General features: G+C 30.0%; 1 protein-coding gene across 1 annotated transcript in view; it reads left to right on the top strand.

Moving 5' to 3' along the window:
• LOC123992405 (docking protein 3-like) overlaps positions 1-22,158 on the top strand; it is a 79,738-nt gene that overhangs the window by 37,919 nt on the left and 19,661 nt on the right. The window contains exon 6 of the mRNA XM_046293546.1: positions 2,261-2,430. Coding sequence (XP_046149502.1) covers positions 2,261-2,430 — 170 coding nt within the window. The remainder of the gene's footprint in view (positions 1-2,260; positions 2,431-22,158) is intronic.

Below are 22,158 nucleotides of genomic sequence, written 5' to 3'. Positions count from 1 at the left end.
ATTCCCTACATAGTGCACTACTATGGCACCCTATTCCCTACATAGTGCACTACTATGGCACCCTATTCCCTACATAGTGCACTACTATGGCACCCTATTCCCTACATAGTGCACTACTATGGCACCCTATTCCCTACATAGTGCACTACTATGGCACCCTATTCCCTACATAGTGCACTACTATGGCACCCTATTCCCTACATAGTGCACTACTATGGCACCCTATTCCCTACATAGTGCACTACTATGGCACCCTATTCCCTACATAGTGCACTACTATGGCACCTATTCCCTACATAGTGCACTACTATGGCACCCTATTCCCTACATAGTGCACTACTATGGCACCCTATTCCCTACATAGTGCACTACTATGGCACCCTATTCCCTACATAGTGCACTACTATGGCACCCTATTCCCTACATAGTGCACTACTATGGCACCCTATTCCCTACATAGTGCACTACTATGGCACCCTATTCCTACATAGTGCACTACTATGGCACCCTATTCCCTACATAGTGCACTACTATGGCACCCTATTCCCTACATAGTGCACTACTATGGCACCCTATTCCCTACACAGTGCACTACTATGGCACCTATTCCTACATAGTGCACTACTATGGCACCCTATTCCCCTCTACATAGTGCACTACTATGCACCCTATTCCCTACATAGTGCACTACTATGGCACCTATTCCCTACATAGTGCACTACTATGGCACCCTATTCCCTTCAAATAGTGCACTACTATTCACCCTATTCCCTACATAGTGCACTACTATGGCACCCTATTCCCTACATAGTGCACTACTATGACCCTATTCCCCTGACATAGTGCTACTATGGCACCCTATTCCAGGTGACATAGTGCACTAAATGGCACCCTATTCCCTTAGTGCACTACTATGGCACCCTATTCCAGGACCTACATAGTGCACTACTATGGCACCCTATTCCTACATAGTGCACTACTAACCCTATTCCCATACATAGTGCACTTCTATGGCACCCTATTCCCTAATAGTGCACTAAATGGCACATTCCCTACATAGTGCACTACTATGGCACCCTATTCCCTACATAGTGCACACTAGGCACCCTATTCCCTACATGTGCACTACTATGGCACCCTATTCCCTACATAGTGCACTACTATGGCACCCTATTCTGATACATAGTGCAGATACTAGGGCACCCTATTCCCTACATAGTGCACTACTATGGCACCTATTCCTACATAGTGCACTTCTGGCACCCTATTCCCTACATAGTGCACTACTATGGCACCCTATTCCCTACATAGTGCACTACTATGGCACCCTATTCCCTACATAGTGCACTACTATGGCACCCTATTCCCTACATAGTGCACTACTATGGCACCCTATTCCCTACATAGTGCACTACTATGGCACCTATTCCTACATAGTGCACTACTATGGCACCCTATTCCCTACATAGTGCACTACTATGGCACCCTATTCCCCATAGTGCACTACTAGGCACCCTATTCCCTACACAGTGCACTACTATGGCACCTATTCCCTACACAGTGCACTGCTATGGCACCCTATTCCCTACATAGTGCACTACTTATAATCACCTATTCCCTACATAGTGCACTACTATGGCACCTATTCCTACATAGTGCCCTACTATGGCACCTATTCCCTACATAGTGCACAACTATGGCACCCTATTCCCTACATAGTGCACTACTATGGCACCCTATTCCTACACAGTGCACTACTATGGCACCCTATTCCCTACACAGTGCACTACTATGGCACCCTATTCCCTACACAGTGCTCTACTTTTAACTAGAGCTCTGTGGCCCGAATAATGTGATTTGGGACGTCCCCATTCCTTGACAGCAGCCCTATACAGGCAGGAGGGAACCTTATCCAAATGTCTTTCATTTCAAAGTGCTTTTGTGATTGTGTTGACTCCCCTCTGACAAGCTGGAGAATAACAAGCAGAAAATAAGAGTTGTTGTGCAAATCATTTGAATATCCTTGTGACTTCTGTGTTTAATCTATTTATATGCTTTTTTTATTCAAATAAAAAACAGTTTTGTTGACTATTCAGCATGTCAGAGTTTTGTGTAACAGACGTTGTGTAGAACTAATTCTCACTTGAGATACAGGGCTACATAAATCTCCACGTATGAATGATAAACCTTAACGAACCATTGTGAGCGTTATGTTAAAATATCTTTCCCCCTCCCCTCTGCCTTCTGCTGCTCCTCGCAGCCCAATACCAGGTGACAGTTAAGACCAATGAGGCGTCGAAGAGATGTCAGCTGACAGGAAGTTACCACCTCTTGCCAGAACGAGACGCCATATTGCTCCAGGACCTCCAGACTGGTGTTACCGTCCACTGCTGGCCCTACCACCTGCTACGACGCTTCGGACAGGTCAAGGTAAAGGGTTAGAGGTTAGGGTGAAAGGTCAGAGGTCAAATCCTCTACTGCTGGCCATACCACCTGATACGACGCAGACAGGTCAAGGTAAATGGTTAGAGGTTAGGGTGAAAGGTCAGAGGTCAGATCCTCTACTGCTGGCCCTTCTACGGTTAACAAGTCAATTAAAAGGGTTAGAGGTCAGGGTAAAAGGTCAGAGGTCAGATCATCTATTGCTGCCCCTACCACCTCCTATGACGCTTCAGACAGGTCACGTAAAAGGTCAGGATTCCTAATTAGTCTGATTATTCAGTGGTAATGTCTAGTAGATTTCAGCTAGAGTTGTGTTGTATCTATCATAATCAGAGTTGTGTTGTATCTATTACAATCATCAGAGTTGTGTTGTATCTATTATAATCATCAGAGTTGTGTTGTATCTATTATAATCATCAGTTGTGTTGTATCTATTACAATCATCAGAGTTGTGTTGTATCTATCATAATCAGAGTTGTGTTGTATCTATTATAATCATCAGAGTTGTGTTGTATCTATTATAATCATCAGAGTTGTGTTGTATCTATTATAATCATCAGAGTTGTGTTGTATCTATTATAATCATCAGAGTTGTGTTGTATCTATTATAATCATCAGTTGTGTTGTATCTATTATAATCATCAGAGTTGTGTTGTATCTATTATAATCATCAGAGTTGTGTTGTATCTATTATAATCATCAGAGTTGTGTTGTATCTGTTATAATCATCAGAGTTGTGTTGTATCTATTATAATCATCAGAGTTGTGTTGTGTTGTATCTATTATAATCATCAGAGTTGTGTTGTATCTATTATAATCATCAGAGTTGTGTTGTGTTGTATCTATTATAATCATCAGAGTTGTGTTGTATCTATCATAATCATCAGAGTTGTGTTGTGTTATATCTATTATAATCATCAGAGTTGTGTTGTATCTATTATAATCATCAGAGTTGTGTTGTGTTGTATCTATTATAATGATCAGAGTTGTGTTGTATCTATTATAATCATCAGAGTTGTGTTGTATCTATTATAATCATCAGAGTTGTGTTGTATCTATTATAATCATCAGAGTTGTGTTGTATCTATTATAATCATCAGAGTTGTGTTGTATCTATTATAATCATCAGAGTTGTGTTGTATCTATTATAATCATCAGAGTTGTGTTGTATCTATTATAATCATCAGAGTTGTGTTGTATCTATTATAATCACCAGAGTTGTGTTGTGTTATATCTATTATAATCATCAGAGTTGTGTTGTATCTATCCTAATCATCAGAGTTGTGTTGTGTTGTATCTATTATAATCACCAGAGTTGTGTTGTATCTATTATAATCATCAGAGTTGTGTTGTATCTATTATAATCATCAGAGTTGTGTTGTGTTGTATCTATTATAATCATCAGAGTTGTGTTGTATCTATTATAATCACCAGAGTTGTGTTGTATCTATTATAATCACCAGAGTTGTGTTGTATCTATTATAATCATCAGAGTTGTGTTGTATCTATTATAATCACCAGAGTTGTGTTGTATCTATTATAATCATCAGAGTTGTGTTGTATCTATTATAATCATCAGAGTTGTGTTGTATCTATTATAATCATCAGAGTTGTGTTGTATCTATTATAATCATCAGAGTTGTGTTGTGTTGTATCTATTATAATCATCAGAGTTGTGTTGTATCTATTATAATCATCAGAGTTGTGTTGTATCTATTATAATCATCAGAGTTGTGTTGTATCTATTATAATCATCAGAGTTGTGTTGTATCTATTATAATCACCAGAGTTGTGTTGTATCTATTATAATCATCAGAGTTGTGTTGTATCTATTATAATCATCAGAGTTGTGTTGTATCTATTATAATCATCAGAGTTGTGTTGTATCTATTATAATCATCAGAGTTGTGTTGTATCTATTATAATCATCAGAGTTGTGTTGTATCTATTATAATCATCAGAGTTGTGTTGTATCTATTATAATCATCAGAGTTGTGTTGTATCTATTATAATCATCAGAGTTGTGTTGTATCTATTATAATCATCAGAGTTGTGTTGTATCTATTATAATCATCAGAGTTGTGTTGTATCTATTATAATCATCAGAGTTGTGTTGTATCTATTATAATCATCAGAGTTGTGTTGTGTTGTATCTATTATAATCATCAGAGTTGTGTTGTATCTATTATAATCATCAGAGTTGTGTTGTATCTATTATAATCACCAGAGTTGTGTTGTATCTATTATAATCACCAGAGTTGTGTTGTATCTATTATAATCATCAGAGTTGTGTTGTATCTATTATAATCACCAGAGTTGTGTTGTATCTATTATAATCATCAGAGTTGTGTTGTATCTATTATAATCATCAGAGTTGTGTTGTATCTATTATAATCATCAGAGTTGTGTTGTATCTATTATAATCATCAGAGTTGTGTTGTATCTATTATAATCATCAGAGTTGTGTTGTATCTATTATAATCATCAGAGTTGTGTTGTATCTATTATAATCATCAGAGTTGTGTTGTATCTATTATAATCACCAGAGTTGTGTTGTATCTATTATAATCATCAGAGTTGTGTTGTATCTATTATAATCATCAGAGTTGTGTTGTATCTATTATAATCATCAGAGTTGTGTTGTATCTATTATAATCATCAGAGTTGTGTTGTATCTATTATAATCATCAGAGTTGTGTTGTGTTGTATCTATTATAATCATCAGAGTTGTGTTGTAATCTATCATAATCATCAGAGTTGTGTTGTGTTATATCTATTATAATCATCAGAGTTGTGTTGTATCTATTATAATCATCAGAGTTGTGTTGTAATCTATCATAATCATCAGAGTTGTGTTGTGTTATATCTATTATAATCATCAGAGTTGTGTTGTATCTATTATAATCATCAGAGTTGTGTTGTATCTATTATAATCATCAGAGTTGTGTTGTATCTATTATAATCATCAGAGTTGTGTTGTATCTATTATAATCATCAGAGTTGTGTTGTATCTATTATAATCATCAGAGTTGTGTTGTGTTGTATCTATTATAATCATCAGAGTTGTGTTGTATCTATTATAATCATCAGAGTTGTGTTGTATCTATTATAATCATCAGAGTTGTGTTGTATCTATTATAATCATCAGAGTTGTGTTGTATCTATTATAATCATCAGAGTTGTGTTGTATCTATTATAATCATCAGAGTTGTGTTGTGTTGTATCTATTATAATCATCAGAGTTGTGTTGTATCTATTATAATCATCAGAGTTGTGTTGTATCTATTATAATCATCAGAGTTGTGTTGTATCTATTATAATCATCAGAGTTGTGTTGTGTTATATCTATTATAATCATCAGAGTTGTGTTGTATCTATTATAATCATCAGAGTTGTGTTGTATCTATTATAATCATCAGAGTTGTGTTGTATCTATTATAATCATCAGAGTTGTGTTGTATCTATTATAATCATCAGAGTTGTGTTGTATCTATTATAATCATCAGAGTTGTGTTGTGTTGTATCTATTATAATAATCATCTATTATAATCATCAGAGTTGTGTTGTATCTATTATAATCATCAGAGTTGTGTTGTATCTATTATAATCATCAGAGTTGTGTTGTATCTATTATAATCATCAGAGTTGTGTTGTATCTATTATAATCATCAGAGTTGTGTTGTATCTATTATAATCATCAGAGTTGTGTTGTATCTATTATAATCATCAGAGTTGTGTTGTATCTATTATAATCATCAGAGTTGTGTTGTATCTATTATAATCATCAGAGTTGTGTTGTATCTATTATAATCATCAGAGTTGTATCTATCTATAATCATCAGTTGTGTTGTATCTATTATAATCATCAGAGTTGTGTTGTATCTATTATAATCATCAGAGTTGTGTTGTATCTATTATAATCATCAGAGTTGTGTTGTATCTATTATAATCATCAGAGTTGTGTTGTATCTATTATAATCATCAGAGTTGTGTTGTATCTATTATAATCATCAGAGTTGTGTTGTATCTATTATAATCATCAGAGTTGTGTTGTATCTATTATAATCATCAGAGTTGTGTTGTATCTATTATAATCATCAGAGTTGTGTTGTATCTATTATAATCATCAGAGTTGTGTTGTATCTATTATAATCATCAGAGTTGTGTTGTGTTGTATCTATTATAATCATCAGAGTTGTGTTGTATCTATTATAATCATCAGAGTTGTGTTGTATCTATTATAATCATTATAATCATCAGAGTTGTGTTGTATCTATTATAATCATCAGAGTTGTGTTGTATCTATTATAATCATCAGAGTTGTGTTGTATCTATTATAATCATCAGAGTTGTGTTGTGTTGTATCTATTATAATCATCAGAGTTGTGTTGTATCTATTATAATCATCAGAGTTGTGTTGTATCTATTATAATCATCAGAGTTGTGTTGTATCTATTATAATCATCAGAGTTGTGTTGTATCTATTATAATCATCAGAGTTGTGTTGTATCTATTATAATCACCAGAGTTGTGTTGTATCTATTATAATCATCAGAGTTGTGTTGTATCTATTATAATCATCAGAGTTGTGTTGTATCTATTATAATCATCAGAGTTGTGTTGTATCTATTATAATCATCAGAGTTGTGTTGTATCTATTATAATCATCAGAGTTGTGTTGTATCTATTATAATCATCAGAGTTGTGTTGTATCTATTATAATCATCAGAGTTGTGTTGTGTTGTATCTATTATAATCATCAGAGTTGTGTTGTATCTATTATAATCATCAGAGTTGTGTTGTGTTATATCTATTATAATCATCAGAGTTGTGTTGTATCTATTATAATCATCAGAGTTGTGTTGTATCTATTATAATCATCAGAGTTGTGTTGTATCTATTATAATCTATTGTGTTGTATCTATTATAATCACCAGAGTTGTGTTATAAATCATCAGAGTTGTGTTGTATCTATTATAATCATCAGAGTTGTGTTGTATCTATTATAATCATCAGAGTTGTGTTGTATCTATTATAATCATCAGAGTTGTGTTGTATCTATTATAATCATCAGAGTTGTGTTGTATCTATTATAATCATCAGAGTTGTGTTGTATCTATTATAATCATCAGAGTTGTGTTGTATCTATTATAATCATCAGAGTTGTGTTGTATCTATTATAATCATCAGAGTTGTGTTGTATCTATTATAATCATCAGAGTTGTGTTGTATCTATTATAATCATCAGAGTTGTGTTGTATCTATTATAATCATCAGAGTTGTGTTGTATCTATTATAATCATCAGAGTTGTGTTGTATCTATTATAATCATCAGAGTTGTGTTGTATCTATTATAATCATCAGAGTTGTGTTGTGTTGTATCTATTATAATCACCAGAGTTGTGTTGTATCTATTATAATCATCAGAGTTGTGTTGTATCTATTATAATCACCAGAGTTGTGTTGTGTTATATCTATTATAATCATCAGAGTTGTGTTGTATCTATTATAATCACCAGAGTTGTGTTGTATCTATTATAATCATCAGAGTTGTGTTGTATCTATTATAATCATCAGAGTTGTGTTGTATCTATTATAATCATCAGAGTTGTGTTGTATCTATTATAATCATCAGAGTTGTGTTGTATCTATTATAATCATCAGAGTTGTGTTGTATCTATTATAATCATCAGAGTTGTGTTGTATCTATTATAATCATCAGAGTTGTGTTGTATCTATTATAATCATCAGAGTTGTGTTGTATCTATTATAATCATCAGAGTTGTGTTGTATCTATTATAATCATCAGAGTTGTGTTGTATCTATTATAATCATCAGAGTTGTGTTGTGTCTATTATAATCATCAGAGTTGTGTTGTATCTATTATAATCATCAGAGTTGTGTTGTATCTATTATAATCATCAGAGTTGTGTTGTATCTATTATAATCATCAGAGTTGTGTTGTATCTATTATAATCATCAGAGTTGTGTTGTGTTGTATCTATTATAATCATCAGAGTTGTGTTGTAATCTATCATAATCATCAGAGTTGTGTTGTATCTATTATAATCATCAGAGTTGTGTTGTATCTATTATAATCATCAGAGTTGTGTTGTATCTATTATAATCATATCTATAATCATCAGAGTTGTGTTGTTTGTATCTATTATAATCATCAGAGTTGTGTTGTATCTATTATAATCATCAGAGTTGTGTTGTATCTATTATAATCATCAGAGTTGTGTTGTATCTATTATAATCATCAGAGTTGTGTTGTATCTATTATAATCATCAGAGTTGTGTTGTATCTATTATAATCATCAGAGTTGTGTTGTATCTATTATAATCATCAGAGTTGTGTTGTTGTATCTATTATAATCATCAGAGTTGTGTTGTATCTATTATAATCATCAGAGTTGTGTTGTATCTATTATAATCATCAGAGTTGTGTTGTATCTATTATAATCATCAGAGTTGTGTTGTATCTATTATAATCATCAGAGTTGTGTTGTATCTATTATAATCATCAGAGTTGTGTTGTATCTATTATAATCATCAGAGTTGTGTTGTATCTATTATAATCATCAGAGTTGTGTTGTATCTATTATAATCACCAGAGTTGTGTTGTATCTATTATAATCATCAGAGTTGTGTTGTGTTGTATCTATTATAATCATCAGAGTTGTGTTGTAATCTATTATAATCATCAGAGTTGTGTTGTGTTATATCTATTATAATCATCAGAGTTGTGTTGTATCTATTATAATCATCAGAGTTGTGTTGTATCTATTATAATCATCAGAGTTGTGTTGTATCTATTATAATCATCAGAGTTGTGTTGTATCTATCATAATCATCAGAGTTGTGTTGTGTTATATCTATTATAATCATCAGAGTTGTGTTGTATCTATTATAATCATCAGAGTTGTGTTGTATCTATTATAATCATCAGAGTTGTGTTGTATCTATTATAATCATCAGAGTTGTGTTGTATCTATTATAATCATCAGAGTTGTGTTGTGTTATATCTATTATAATCATCAGAGTTGTGTTGTATCTATTATAATCATCAGAGTTGTGTTGTATCTATTATAATCATCAGAGTTGTGTTGTATCTATTATAATCATCAGAGTTGTGTTGTATCTATTATAATCATCAGAGTTGTGTTGTATCTATTATAATCATCAGAGTTGTGTTGTATCTATTATAATCATCAGAGTTGTGTTGTATCTATTATAATCATCAGAGTTGTGTTGTATCTATTATAATCATCAGAGTTGTGTTGTGTTATATCTATTATAATCATCAGAGTTGTGTTGTATCTATTATAATCATCAGAGTTGTGTTGTATCTATTATAATCATCAGAGTTGTGTTGTATCTATCATAATCATCAGAGTTGTGTTGTATCTATTATAATCATCAGAGTTGTGTTGTATCTATTATAATCATCAGAGTTGTGTTGTATCTATTATAATCATCAGAGTTGTGTTGTATCTATTATAATCATCAGAGTTGTGTTGTATCTATTATAATCATCAGAGTTGTGTTGTATCTATTATAATCATCAGAGTTGTGTTGTATCTATTATAATCATCAGAGTTGTGTTGTATCTATTATAATCATCAGAGTTGTGTTGTGTTATATCTATTATAATCATCAGAGTTGTGTTGTATCTATTATAATCATCAGAGTTGTGTTGTATCTATTATAATCATCAGAGTTGTGTTGTATCTATTATAATCATCAGAGTTGTGTTGTATCTATTATAATCATCAGAGTTGTGTTGTATCTATTATAATCATCAGAGTTGTGTTGTGTTGTATCTATTATAATCATCAGAGTTGTGTTGTATCTATTATAATCATCAGAGTTGTGTTGTATCTATTATAATCATCAGAGTTGTGTTGTATCTATTATAATCATCAGAGTTGTGTTGTATCTATTATAATCATCAGAGTTGTGTTGTATCTATTATAATCATCAGAGTTGTGTTGTATCTATTATAATCATCAGAGTTGTGTTGTATCTATTATAATCATCAGAGTTGTGTTGTATCTATTATAATCATCAGAGTTGTGTTGTATCTATTATAATCATCAGAGTTGTGTTGTATCTATTATAATCATCAGAGTTGTGTTGTATCTATTATAATCATCAGAGTTGTGTTGTATCTATTATAATCATCAGAGTTGTGTTGTATCTATTATAATCATCAGAGTTGTGTTGTATCTATTATAATCATCAGAGTTGTGTTGTATCTATTATAATCATCAGAGTTGTGTTGTATCTATTATAATCATCAGAGTTGTGTTGTATCTATTATAATCATCAGAGTTGTGTTGTGTTGTATCTATTATAATCATCAGAGTTGTGTTGTATCTATTATAATCATCAGAGTTGTGTTGTGTTGTGTTGTATCTATTATAATCATCAGAGTTGTGTTGTATCTATTATAATCATCAGAGTTGTGTTGTATCTATTATAATCATCAGAGTTGTGTTGTATCTATTATAATCATCAGAGTTGTGTTGTATCTATTATAATCATCAGAGTTGTGTTGTATCTATTATAATCATCAGAGTTGTGTTGTATCTATTATAATCATCAGAGTTGTGTTGTATCTATTATAATCATCAGAGTTGTGTTGTATCTATTATAATCATCAGAGTTGTGTTGTATCTATTATAATCATCAGAGTTGTGTTGTATCTATTATAATCATCAGAGTTGTGTTGTATCTATTATAATCATCAGTTGTGTTGTATCTATTATAATCATCAGAGTTGTGTTGTGTTGTCTCTATTATAATCATCAGAGTTGTGTTGTATCTATTATAATCATCAGAGTTGTGTTGTGTTGTATCTATTATAATCATCAGAGTTGTGTTGTATCTATTATAATCATCAGAGTTGTGTTGTATCTATTATAATCATCAGAGTTGTGTTGTATCTATTATAATCATCAGAGTTGTGTTGTATCTATTATAATCATCAGAGTTGTGTTGTATCTATTATAATCATCAGAGTTGTGTTGTATCTATTATAATCATCAGAGTTGTGTTGTATCTATTATAATCATCAGAGTTGTGTTGTATCTATTATAATCATCAGAGTTGTGTTGTATCTATTATAATCATCAGAGTTGTGTTGTATCTATTATAATCATCAGAGTTGTGTTGTATCTATTATAATCATCAGAGTTGTGTTGTATCTATTATAATCATCAGAGTTGTGTTGTATCTATTATAATCATCAGAGTTGTGTTGTATCTATTATAATCATCAGAGTTGTGTTGTATCTATTATAATCATCAGAGTTGTGTTGTATCTATCTATAATCATCAGAGTTGTGTTGTATCTATTATAATCATCAGAGTTGTGTTGTGTTGTATCTATTATAATCATCAGAGTTGTGTTGTATCTATTATAATCATCAGAGTTGTGTTGTATCTATTATAATCATCAGAGTTGTGTTGTATCTATTATAATCATCAGAGTTGTGTTGTATCTATTATAATCATCAGAGTTGTGTTGTATCTATTATAATCATCAGAGTTGTGTTGTATCTATTATAATCATCAGAGTTGTGTTGTATCTATTATAATCATTATAATCAGAGTTGTGTTGTATCTATTATAATCATCAGAGTTGTGTTGTATCTATTATAATCATCAGAGTTGTGTTGTATCTATTATAATCATCAGAGTTGTGTTGTATCTATTATAATCATCAGAGTTGTGTTGTATCTATTATAATCATCAGAGTTGTGTTGTATCTATTATAATCATCAGAGTTGTGTTGTATCTATTATAATCATCAGAGTTGTGTTGTATCTATTATAATCATCAGAGTTGTGTTGTATCTATTATAATCATCAGAGTTGTGTTGTATCTATTATAATCATCAGAGTTGTGTTGTATCTATTATAATCATCAGAGTTGTGTTGTATCTATTATAATCATCAGAGTTGTGTTGTATCTATTATAATCATCAGAGTTGTGTTGTATCTATTATAATCATCAGAGTTGTGTTGTATCTATTATAATCATCAGAGTTGTGTTGTATCTATTATAATCATCAGAGTTGTGTTGTATCTATTATAATCATCAGAGTTGTGTTGTATCTATTATAATCATCAGAGTTGTGTTGTATCTATTATAATCATCAGAGTTGTGTTGTATCTATTATAATCATCAGAGTTGTGTTGTATATTATAATCATCAGAGTTGTGTTGTATCTATTATAATCATCAGAGTTGTGTTGTATCTATTATAATCATCAGAGTTGTGTTGTATCTATTATAATCATCAGAGTTGTGTTGTATCTATTATAATCATCAGAGTTGTGTTGTATCTATTATAATCATCAGAGTTGTGTTGTATCTATTATAATCATTATAATCAGAGTTGTTGTGTTGTATCTATTATAATCATCAGAGTTGTGTTGTATCTATTATAATCATCAGAGTTGTGTTGTATCTATTATAATCATCAGAGTTGTGTTGTATCTATTATAATCATCAGAGTTGTGTTGTATCTATTATAATCATCAGAGTTGTGTTGTATCTATTATAATCATCAGAGTTGTGTTGTATCTATTATAATCATCAGAGTTGTGTTGTATCTATTATAATCATCAGAGTTGTGTTGTATCTATTATAATCATCAGAGTTGTGTTGTATCTATTATAATCATCAGAGTTGTGTTGTATCTATTATAATCATCAGAGTTGTGTTGTATCTATTATAATCATCAGAGTTGTGTTGTTGTCTATCTATTATAATCATCAGAGTTGTGTTGTATCTATATAATCATCAGAGTTGTGTTGTATCTATTATAATCATCAGAGTTGTGTTGTATCTATTATAATCATCAGAGTTGTGTTGTATCTATTATAATCATCAGAGTTGTGTTGTATCTATTATAATCATCAGAGTTGTGTTGTATCTATTATAATCATCAGAGTTGTGTTGTATCTATTATAATCATCAGAGTTGTGTTGTATCTATTATAATCATCAGAGTTGTGTTGTATCTATTATAATCATCAGAGTTGTGTTGTATCTATTATAATCATCAGAGTTGTGTTGTATCTATTATAATCATCAGAGTTGTGTTGTATCTATTATAATCATCAGAGTTGTGTTGTCTATTATATCTATTATAATCATCAGAGTTGTGTTGTATCTATTATAATCATCAGAGTTGTGTTGTGTTGTATCTATTATAATCATCAGAGTTGTGTTGTATCTATTATAATCATCAGAGTTGTGTTGTATCTATTATAATCATCAGAGTTGTGTTGTATCTATTATAATCATCAGAGTTGTGTTGTGTTGTATCTATTATAATCATCAGAGTTGTGTTGTATCTATTATAATCATCAGAGTTGTGTTGTATCTATTATAATCATCAGAGTTGTGTTGTATCTATTATAATCAGAGTTGTGTTGTATCTATTATAATCATCAGAGTTGTGTTGTATCTATTATAATCATCAGAGTTGTGTTGTATCTATTATAATCATCAGAGTTGTGTTGTATCTATTATAATCATCAGAGTTGTGTTGTATCTATTATAATCATCAGAGTTGTGTTGTATCTATTATAATCATCAGAGTTGTGTTGTATCTATTATAATCATCAGAGTTGTGTTGTATCTATTATAATCATCAGAGTTGTGTTGTATCTATTATAATCATCAGAGTTGTGTTGTATCTATTATAATCATCAGAGTTGTGTTGTATCTATTATAATCATCAGAGTTGTGTTGTATCTATTATAATCATCAGAGTTGTGTTGTATCTATTATAATCATCAGAGTTGTGTTGTATCTATTATAATCATCAGAGTTGTGTTGTGTTATATCTATTATAATCATCAGAGTTGTGTTGTATCTATTATAATCATCAGAGTTGTGTTGTATCTATTATAATCATCAGAGTTGTGTTGTATCTATTATAATCATCAGAGTTGTGTTGTATCTATTATAATCATCAGAGTTGTGTTGTATCTATTATAATCATCAGAGTTGTGTTGTATCTATTATAATCATCAGAGTTGTGTTGTATCTATTATAATCATCAGAGTTGTGTTGTATCTATTATAATCATCAGAGTTGTGTTGTATCTATTATAATCATCAGAGTTGTGTTGTATCTATTATAATCATCAGAGTTGTGTTGTATCTATTATAATCATCAGAGTTGTGTTGTATCTATTATAATCATCAGAGTTGTGTTGTATCTATTATAATCATCAGAGTTGTGTTGTATCTATTATAATCATCAGAGTTGTGTTGTATCTATTATAATCATCAGAGTTGTGTTGTATCTATTATAATCATCAGAGTTGTGTTGTGTTGTATCTATTATAATCATCAGAGTTGTGTTGTATCTATTATAATCATCAGAGTTGTGTTGTATCTATTATAATCATCAGAGTTGTGTTGTGTTGTATCTATTATAATCATCAGAGTTGTGTTGTATCTATTATAATCATCAGAGTTGTGTTGTATCTATTATAATCATCAGAGTTGTGTTGTATCTATTATAATCATCAGAGTTGTGTTGTATCTATTATAATCATCAGAGTTGTGTTGTATCTATTATAATCATCAGAGTTGTGTTGTATATCTATTATAATCATCAGAGTTGTGTTGTATCTATTATAATCATCAGAGTTGTGTTGTATCTATTATAATCATCAGAGTTGTGTTGTATCTATTATAATCATCAGAGTTGTGTTGTATCTATTATAATCATCAGAGTTGTGTTGTATCTATTATAATCATCAGAGTTGTGTTGTATCTATTATAATCATCAGAGTTGTGTTGTATCTATTATAATCATCAGAGTTGTGTTGTATCTATTATAATCATCAGAGTTGTGTTGTATCTATTATAATCATCAGAGTTGTGTTGTGTTTGTTGTATCTATTATAATCATCAGAGTTGTGTTGTATCTATTATAATCATCAGAGTTGTGTTGTATCTATTATAATCATCAGAGTTGTGTTGTATCTATTATAATCATCAGAGTTGTGTTGTATCTATTATAATCATCAGAGTTGTGTTGTATCTATTATAATCATCAGAGTTGTGTTGTATCTATTATAATCATCAGAGTTGTGTTGTATCTATTATAATCATCAGAGTTGTGTTGTATCTATTATAATCATCAGAGTTGTGTTGTATCTATTATAATCATCAGAGTTGTGTTGTGTTGTATCTATTATAATCATCAGAGTTGTGTTGTATCTATTATAATCATCAGAGTTGTGTTGTATCTATTATAATCATCAGAGTTGTGTTGTATCTATTATAATCATCAGAGTTGTGTTGTATCTATTATAATCATCAGAGTTGTGTTGTATCTATTATAATCATCAGAGTTGTGTTGTATCTATTATAATCATCAGAGTTGTGTTGTATCTATTATAATCATCAGAGTTGTGTTGTATCTATTATAATCATCAGAGTTGTGTTGTATCTATTATAATCATCAGAGTTGTGTTGTATCTATTATAATCATCAGAGTTGTGTTGTATCTATTATAATCATCAGAGTTGTGTTGTATCTATTATAATCATCAGAGTTGTGTTGTATCTATTATAATCATCAGAGTTGTGTTGTATCTATTATAATCATCAGAGTTGTGTTGTATCTATCTATAATCATCAGAGTTGTGTTGTATCTATTATAATCATCAGAGTTGTGTTGTATCTATTATAATCATCAGAGTTGTGTTGTATCTATTATAATCATCAGAGTTGTGTTGTATCTATCTATAAATCATCAGAGTTGTGTTGTATCTATTATAATCATCAGAGTTGTGTTGTATCTATTATAATCATCAGTTGTGTTGTATCTATTATAATCATCAGAGTTGTGTTGTATCTATTATAATCATCAGAGTTGTGTTGTTGTTTGTATCTATTATAATCATCAGAGTTGTGTTGTATCTATTATAATCATCAGAGTTGTGTTGTATCTATTATAATCATCAGAGTTGTGTTGTATCTATTATAATCATCAGAGTTGTGTTGTATCTATTATAATCATCAGAGTTGTGTTGTATCTATTATAATCATCAGAGTTGTGTTGTATCTATTATAATCATCAGAGTTGTGTTGTATCTATTATAATCATCAGAGTTGTGTTGTATCTATTATAATCATCAGAGTTGTGTTGTATCTATTATAATCATCAGAGTTGTGTTGTATCTATTATAATCATCAGAGTTGTGTTGTTGTATCTATTATAATCATCAGAGTTGTGTTCTATTATAATCATCAGTTGTGTTGTATCTATTATAATCATCAGAGTTGTGTTGTATCTATTATAATCATCAGAGTTGTGTTGTATCTATTATAATCATCAGAGTTGTGTTGTATCTATTATAATCATCAGAGTTGTGTTGTATCTATTATAATCATCAGAGTTGTGTTGTGTCTATTATAATCATCAGAGTTGTGTTGTATCTATTATAATCATCAGAGTTGTGTTGTGTTATATCTATTATAATCATCAGAGTTGTGTTGTATCTATTATAATCATCAGAGTTGTGTTGTATCTATTATAATCATCAGAGTTGTGTTGTATCTATTATAATCATCAGAGTTGTGTTGTATCTATTATAATCATCAGAGTTGTGTTGTATCTATTATAATCATCAGAGTTGTGTTGTATCTATTATAATCATCAGAGTTGTGTATCTATTATAATCATCAGAGTTGTGTTGTATCTATTATAATCATCAGAGTTGTGTTGTATCTATTATAATCATCAGAGTTGTGTTGTATCTATTATAATCATCAGAGTTGTGTTGTATCTATTATAATCATCAGAGTTGTGTTGTATCTATTATAATCATCAGAGTTGTGTTGTATCTATTATAATCATCAGAGTTGTGTTGTATCTATTATAATCATCAGAGTTGTGTTGTATCTATTGTGTTAATCATTATAATCATCAGAGTTGTGTTGTATCTATTATAATCATCAGAGTTGTGTTGTGTTGTATCTATTATAATCATCAGAGTTGTGTTGTATCTATTATAATCATCAGAGTTGTGTTGTATCTATTATAATCATCAGAGTTGTGTTGTGTTATATCTATTATAATCATCAGAGTTGTGTTGTATCTATTATAATCATCAGAGTTGTGTTGTATCTATTATAATCATCAGAGTTGTTGTGAGTTGTGTTGTATCTATTATAATCATCAGAGTTGTGTTGTATCTATTATAATCATCAGAGTTGTGTTGTATCTATTATAATCATCAGAGTTGTGTTGTATCTATTATAATCATCAGAGTTGTGTTGTATCTATTATAATCATCAGAGTTGTGTTGTATCTATTATAATCATCAGAGTTGTGTTGTATCTATTATAATCATCAGAGTTGTGTTGTGTCTATTATAATCATCAGAGTTGTGTTGTATCTATTATAATCATCAGAGTTGTGTTGTATCTATTATAATCATCAGAGTTGTGTTGTATCTATTATAATCATCAGAGTTGTGTTGTATCTATTATAATCATCAGAGTTGTGTTGTATCTATTATAATCATCAGAGTTGTGTTGTGAGTTGTGTTGTATCTATTATAATCATCAGAGTTGTGTTGTATCTATTATAATCATCAGAGTTGTGTTGTATCTATTATAATCATCAGAGTTGTGTTGTATCTATTATAATCATCAGAGTTGTGTTGTATCTATTATAATCATCAGAGTTGTGTTGTATCTATTATAATCATCAGAGTTGTGTTGTATCTATTATAATCATCAGAGTTGTGTTGTATCTATTATAATCATCAGAGTTGTGTTGTGTCTATTATAATCATCAGAGTTGTGTTGTGTTGTATCTATTATAATCATCAGAGTTGTGTTGTATCTATTATAATCATCAGAGTTGTGTTGTAATCATAATCAGAGTTGTGTTGTATCTATTATAATCATCAGAGTTGTGTTGTATCTATTATAATCATCAGAGTTGTGTTGTATCTATTATAATCATCAGAGTTGTGTTGTATCTATTATAATCATCAGAGTTGTGTTGTATCTATTATAATCATCAGAGTTGTGTTGTATCTATTATAATCATCAGAGTTGTGTTGTATCTATTATAATCATCAGAGTTGTGTTGTGTTGTATCTATTATAATCATCAGAGTTGTGTTGTATCTATTATAATCATCAGAGTTGTGTTGTATCTATTATAATCATCAGAGTTGTGTTGTATCTATTATAATCATCAGAGTTGTGTTGTATCTATTATAATCATATCTATTATAATCATCAGAGTTGTGTTGTGTTATTATAATCTATTATAATCATCAGAGTTGTGTTGTATCTATTATAATCATCAGAGTTGTGTTGTATCTATTATAATCATCAGAGTTGTGTTGTATCTATTATAATCATCAGAGTTGTGTTGTATCTATTATAATCATCAGAGTTGTGTTGTATATCTATTATAATCATCAGAGTTGTGTTGTATCTATTATAATCACCAGAGTTGTGTTGTATCTATTATAATCATCAGAGTTGTGTTGTATCTATTATAATCATCAGAGTTGTGTTGTATCTATTATAATCATCAGAGTTGTGTTGTTTGTGTTGTATCTATTATAATCATCAGAGTTGTGTTGTATCTATTATAATCATCAGAGTTGTGTTGTATCTATTATAATCATCAGAGTTGTGTTGTATCTATTATAATCATCAGAGTTGTGTTGTATCTATTATAATCATCAGAGTTGTTGTTGTATCTATTATAATCATCAGAGTTGTGTTGTATCTATTATAATCATCAGAGTTGTGTTGTATCTATTATAATCATCAGAGTTGTGTTGTATCTATTATAATCATCAGAGTTGTGTTGTATCTATTATAATCATCAGAGTTGTGTTGTATCTATTATAATCATCAGAGTTGTGTTGTATCTATTATAATCATCAGAGTTGTGTTGTATCTATTATAATCATCAGAGTTGTGTTGTATCTATTATAATCATCATCTATTATAATCATCAGTTGTTGTGTTGTATCTATTATAATCATCAGAGTTGTGTTGTGTTGTATCTATTATAATCATCAGAGTTGTGTTGTATCTATTATAATCATCAGAGTTGTGTTGTATCTATTATAATCATCAGAGTTGTGTTGTATCTATTATAATCATCAGAGTTGTGTTGTATCTATTATAATCATCAGAGTTGTGTTGTATCTATTATAATCATCAGAGTTGTGTTGTATCTATTATAATCATCAGAGTTGTGTTGTGTTATATCTATTATAATCATCAGAGTTGTGTTGTATCTATTATAATCATCAGAGTTGTGTTGTATCTATTATAATCATCAGAGTTGTGTTGTATCTATTATAATCATCAGAGTTGTGTTGTATCTATTATAATCATCAGAGTTGTGTTGTATCTATTATAATCATCAGAGTTGTGTTGTATCTATTATAATCATCAGAGTTGTGTTGTATCTATTATAATCATCAGAGTTGTGTTGTATCTATTATAATCATCAGAGTTGTGTTGTATCTATTATAATCATCAGAGTTGTGTTGTATCTATTATAATCATCAGAGTTGTGTTGTATCTATTATAATCATCAGAGTTGTGTTGTATCTATCCTAATCATCAGAGTTGTGTTGTATCTATTATAATCATCAGAGTTGTGTTGTATCTATTATAATCATCAGAGTTGTGTTGTATCTATTATAATCATCAGAGTTGTGTTGTATCTATTATAATCATCAGAGTTGTGTTGTATCTATTATAATCATCAGAGTTGTGTTGTATCTATTATAATCATCAGAGTTGTGTTGTATCTATTATAATCATCAGAGTTGTGTTGTATCTATTATAATCATCAGAGTTGTGTTGTATCTATTATAATCATCAGAGTTGTGTTGTATCTATTATAATCATCAGAGTTGTGTTGTATCTATTATAATCATCAGAGTTGTGTTGTATCTATTATAATCATCAGAGTTGTGTTGTGTTATATCTATTATAATCATCAGAGTTGTGTTGTATCTATTATAATCACCAGAGTTGTGTTGTTGTTGTGTTGTATCTATTATAATCATCAGAGTTGTGTTGTATCTATTATAATCATCAGAGTTGTGTTGTATCTATCATAATCATCAGAGTTGTGTTGTGTTATATCTATTATAATCATCAGAGTTGTGTTGTATCTATTATAATCATCAGAGTTGTGTTGTATCTATTATAATCATCAGAGTTGTGTTGTATCTATTATAATCATCAGAGTTGTGTTGTATCTATTATAATCATCAGAGTTGTGTTGTATCTATTATAATCATCAGAGTTGTGTTGTATCTATTATAATCATCAGAGTTGTGTTGTATCTATTATAATCATCAGAGTTGTGTTGTATCTATTATAATCATCAGAGTTGTGTTGTATCTATTATAATCATCAGAGTTGTGTTGTATCTATTATAATCATCAGAGTTGTGTTGTATCTATTATAATCATCAGAGTTGTGTTGTATCTATTATAATCATCAGAGTTGTGTTGTGTTTGTATCTATTATAATCATCAGAGTTGTGTTGTATCTATCTATCATAATCATCAGAGTTGTGTTGTATCTATTATAATCATCAGAGTTGTGTTGTATCTATTATAATCATCAGAGTTGTGTTGTATCTATTATAATCATCAGAGTTGTGTTGTATCTATTATAATCATCAGAGTTGTGTTGTATCTATTATAATCATCAGAGTTGTGTTGTATCTATTATAATCATCAGAGTTGTGTTGTATCTATTATAATCATCAGAGTTGTGTTGTATCTATTATAATCATCAGAGTTGTGTTGTATCTATTATAATCATCAGAGTTGTGTTGTATCTATTATAATCATCAGAGTTGTGTTGTATCTATTATAATCATCAGAGTTGTGTTGTATCTATTATAATCATCAGAGTTGTGTTGTATCTATTATAATCATCAGAGTTGTGTTGTATCTATTATAATCATCAGAGTTGTGTTGTATCTATCTATAATCATCAGAGTTGTGTTGTATCTATTATAATCATCAGAGTTGTGTTGTATCTATTATAATCATCAGAGTTGTGTTGTGTTCTATCATATTATAATAATCATCAGAGTTGTGTTGTATCTATTATAATCATCAGAGTTGTGTTGTGAGTTGTTGTTCTATCTATCTATTATAATCATCAGAGTTGTGTTGTTGTTATATCTATTATAATCATCAGAGTTGTGTTGTATCTATTATAATCATCAGAGTTGTGTTGTATCTATTATAATCATCAGAGTTGTGTTGTATCTATTATAATCATCAGAGTTGTGTTGTATCTATTATAATCATAGAGTTGTGTTGTATAATAATCATCAGAGTTGTGTTGTATCTATTATAATCATCAGAGTTGTGTTGTATCTATTATAATCATCAGAGTTGTGTTGTATCTATTATAATCATCAGAGTTGTGTTGTATCTATTATAATCATCAGAGTTGTGTTGTATCTATTATAATCATCAGAGTTGTGTTGTATCTATTATAATCATCAGAGTTGTGTTGTATCTATTATAATCATCAGAGTTGTGTTGTATCTATTATAATCACCAGAGTTGTGTTGTATCTATTATAATCATCAGAGTTGTGTTGTATCTATTATAATCATCAGAGTTGTGTTGTATCTATTATAATCATCAGAGTTGT

The sequence above is a fragment of the Oncorhynchus gorbuscha genome, linkage group LG13 (assembly GCF_021184085.1).
Source record: "Oncorhynchus gorbuscha isolate QuinsamMale2020 ecotype Even-year linkage group LG13, OgorEven_v1.0, whole genome shotgun sequence".
Taxonomy (NCBI): domain Eukaryota; kingdom Metazoa; phylum Chordata; class Actinopteri; order Salmoniformes; family Salmonidae; genus Oncorhynchus; species Oncorhynchus gorbuscha.
Note: the sequence above shows the minus strand (reverse complement) of the source record. Positions and strands in the feature narration are given on the sequence as shown.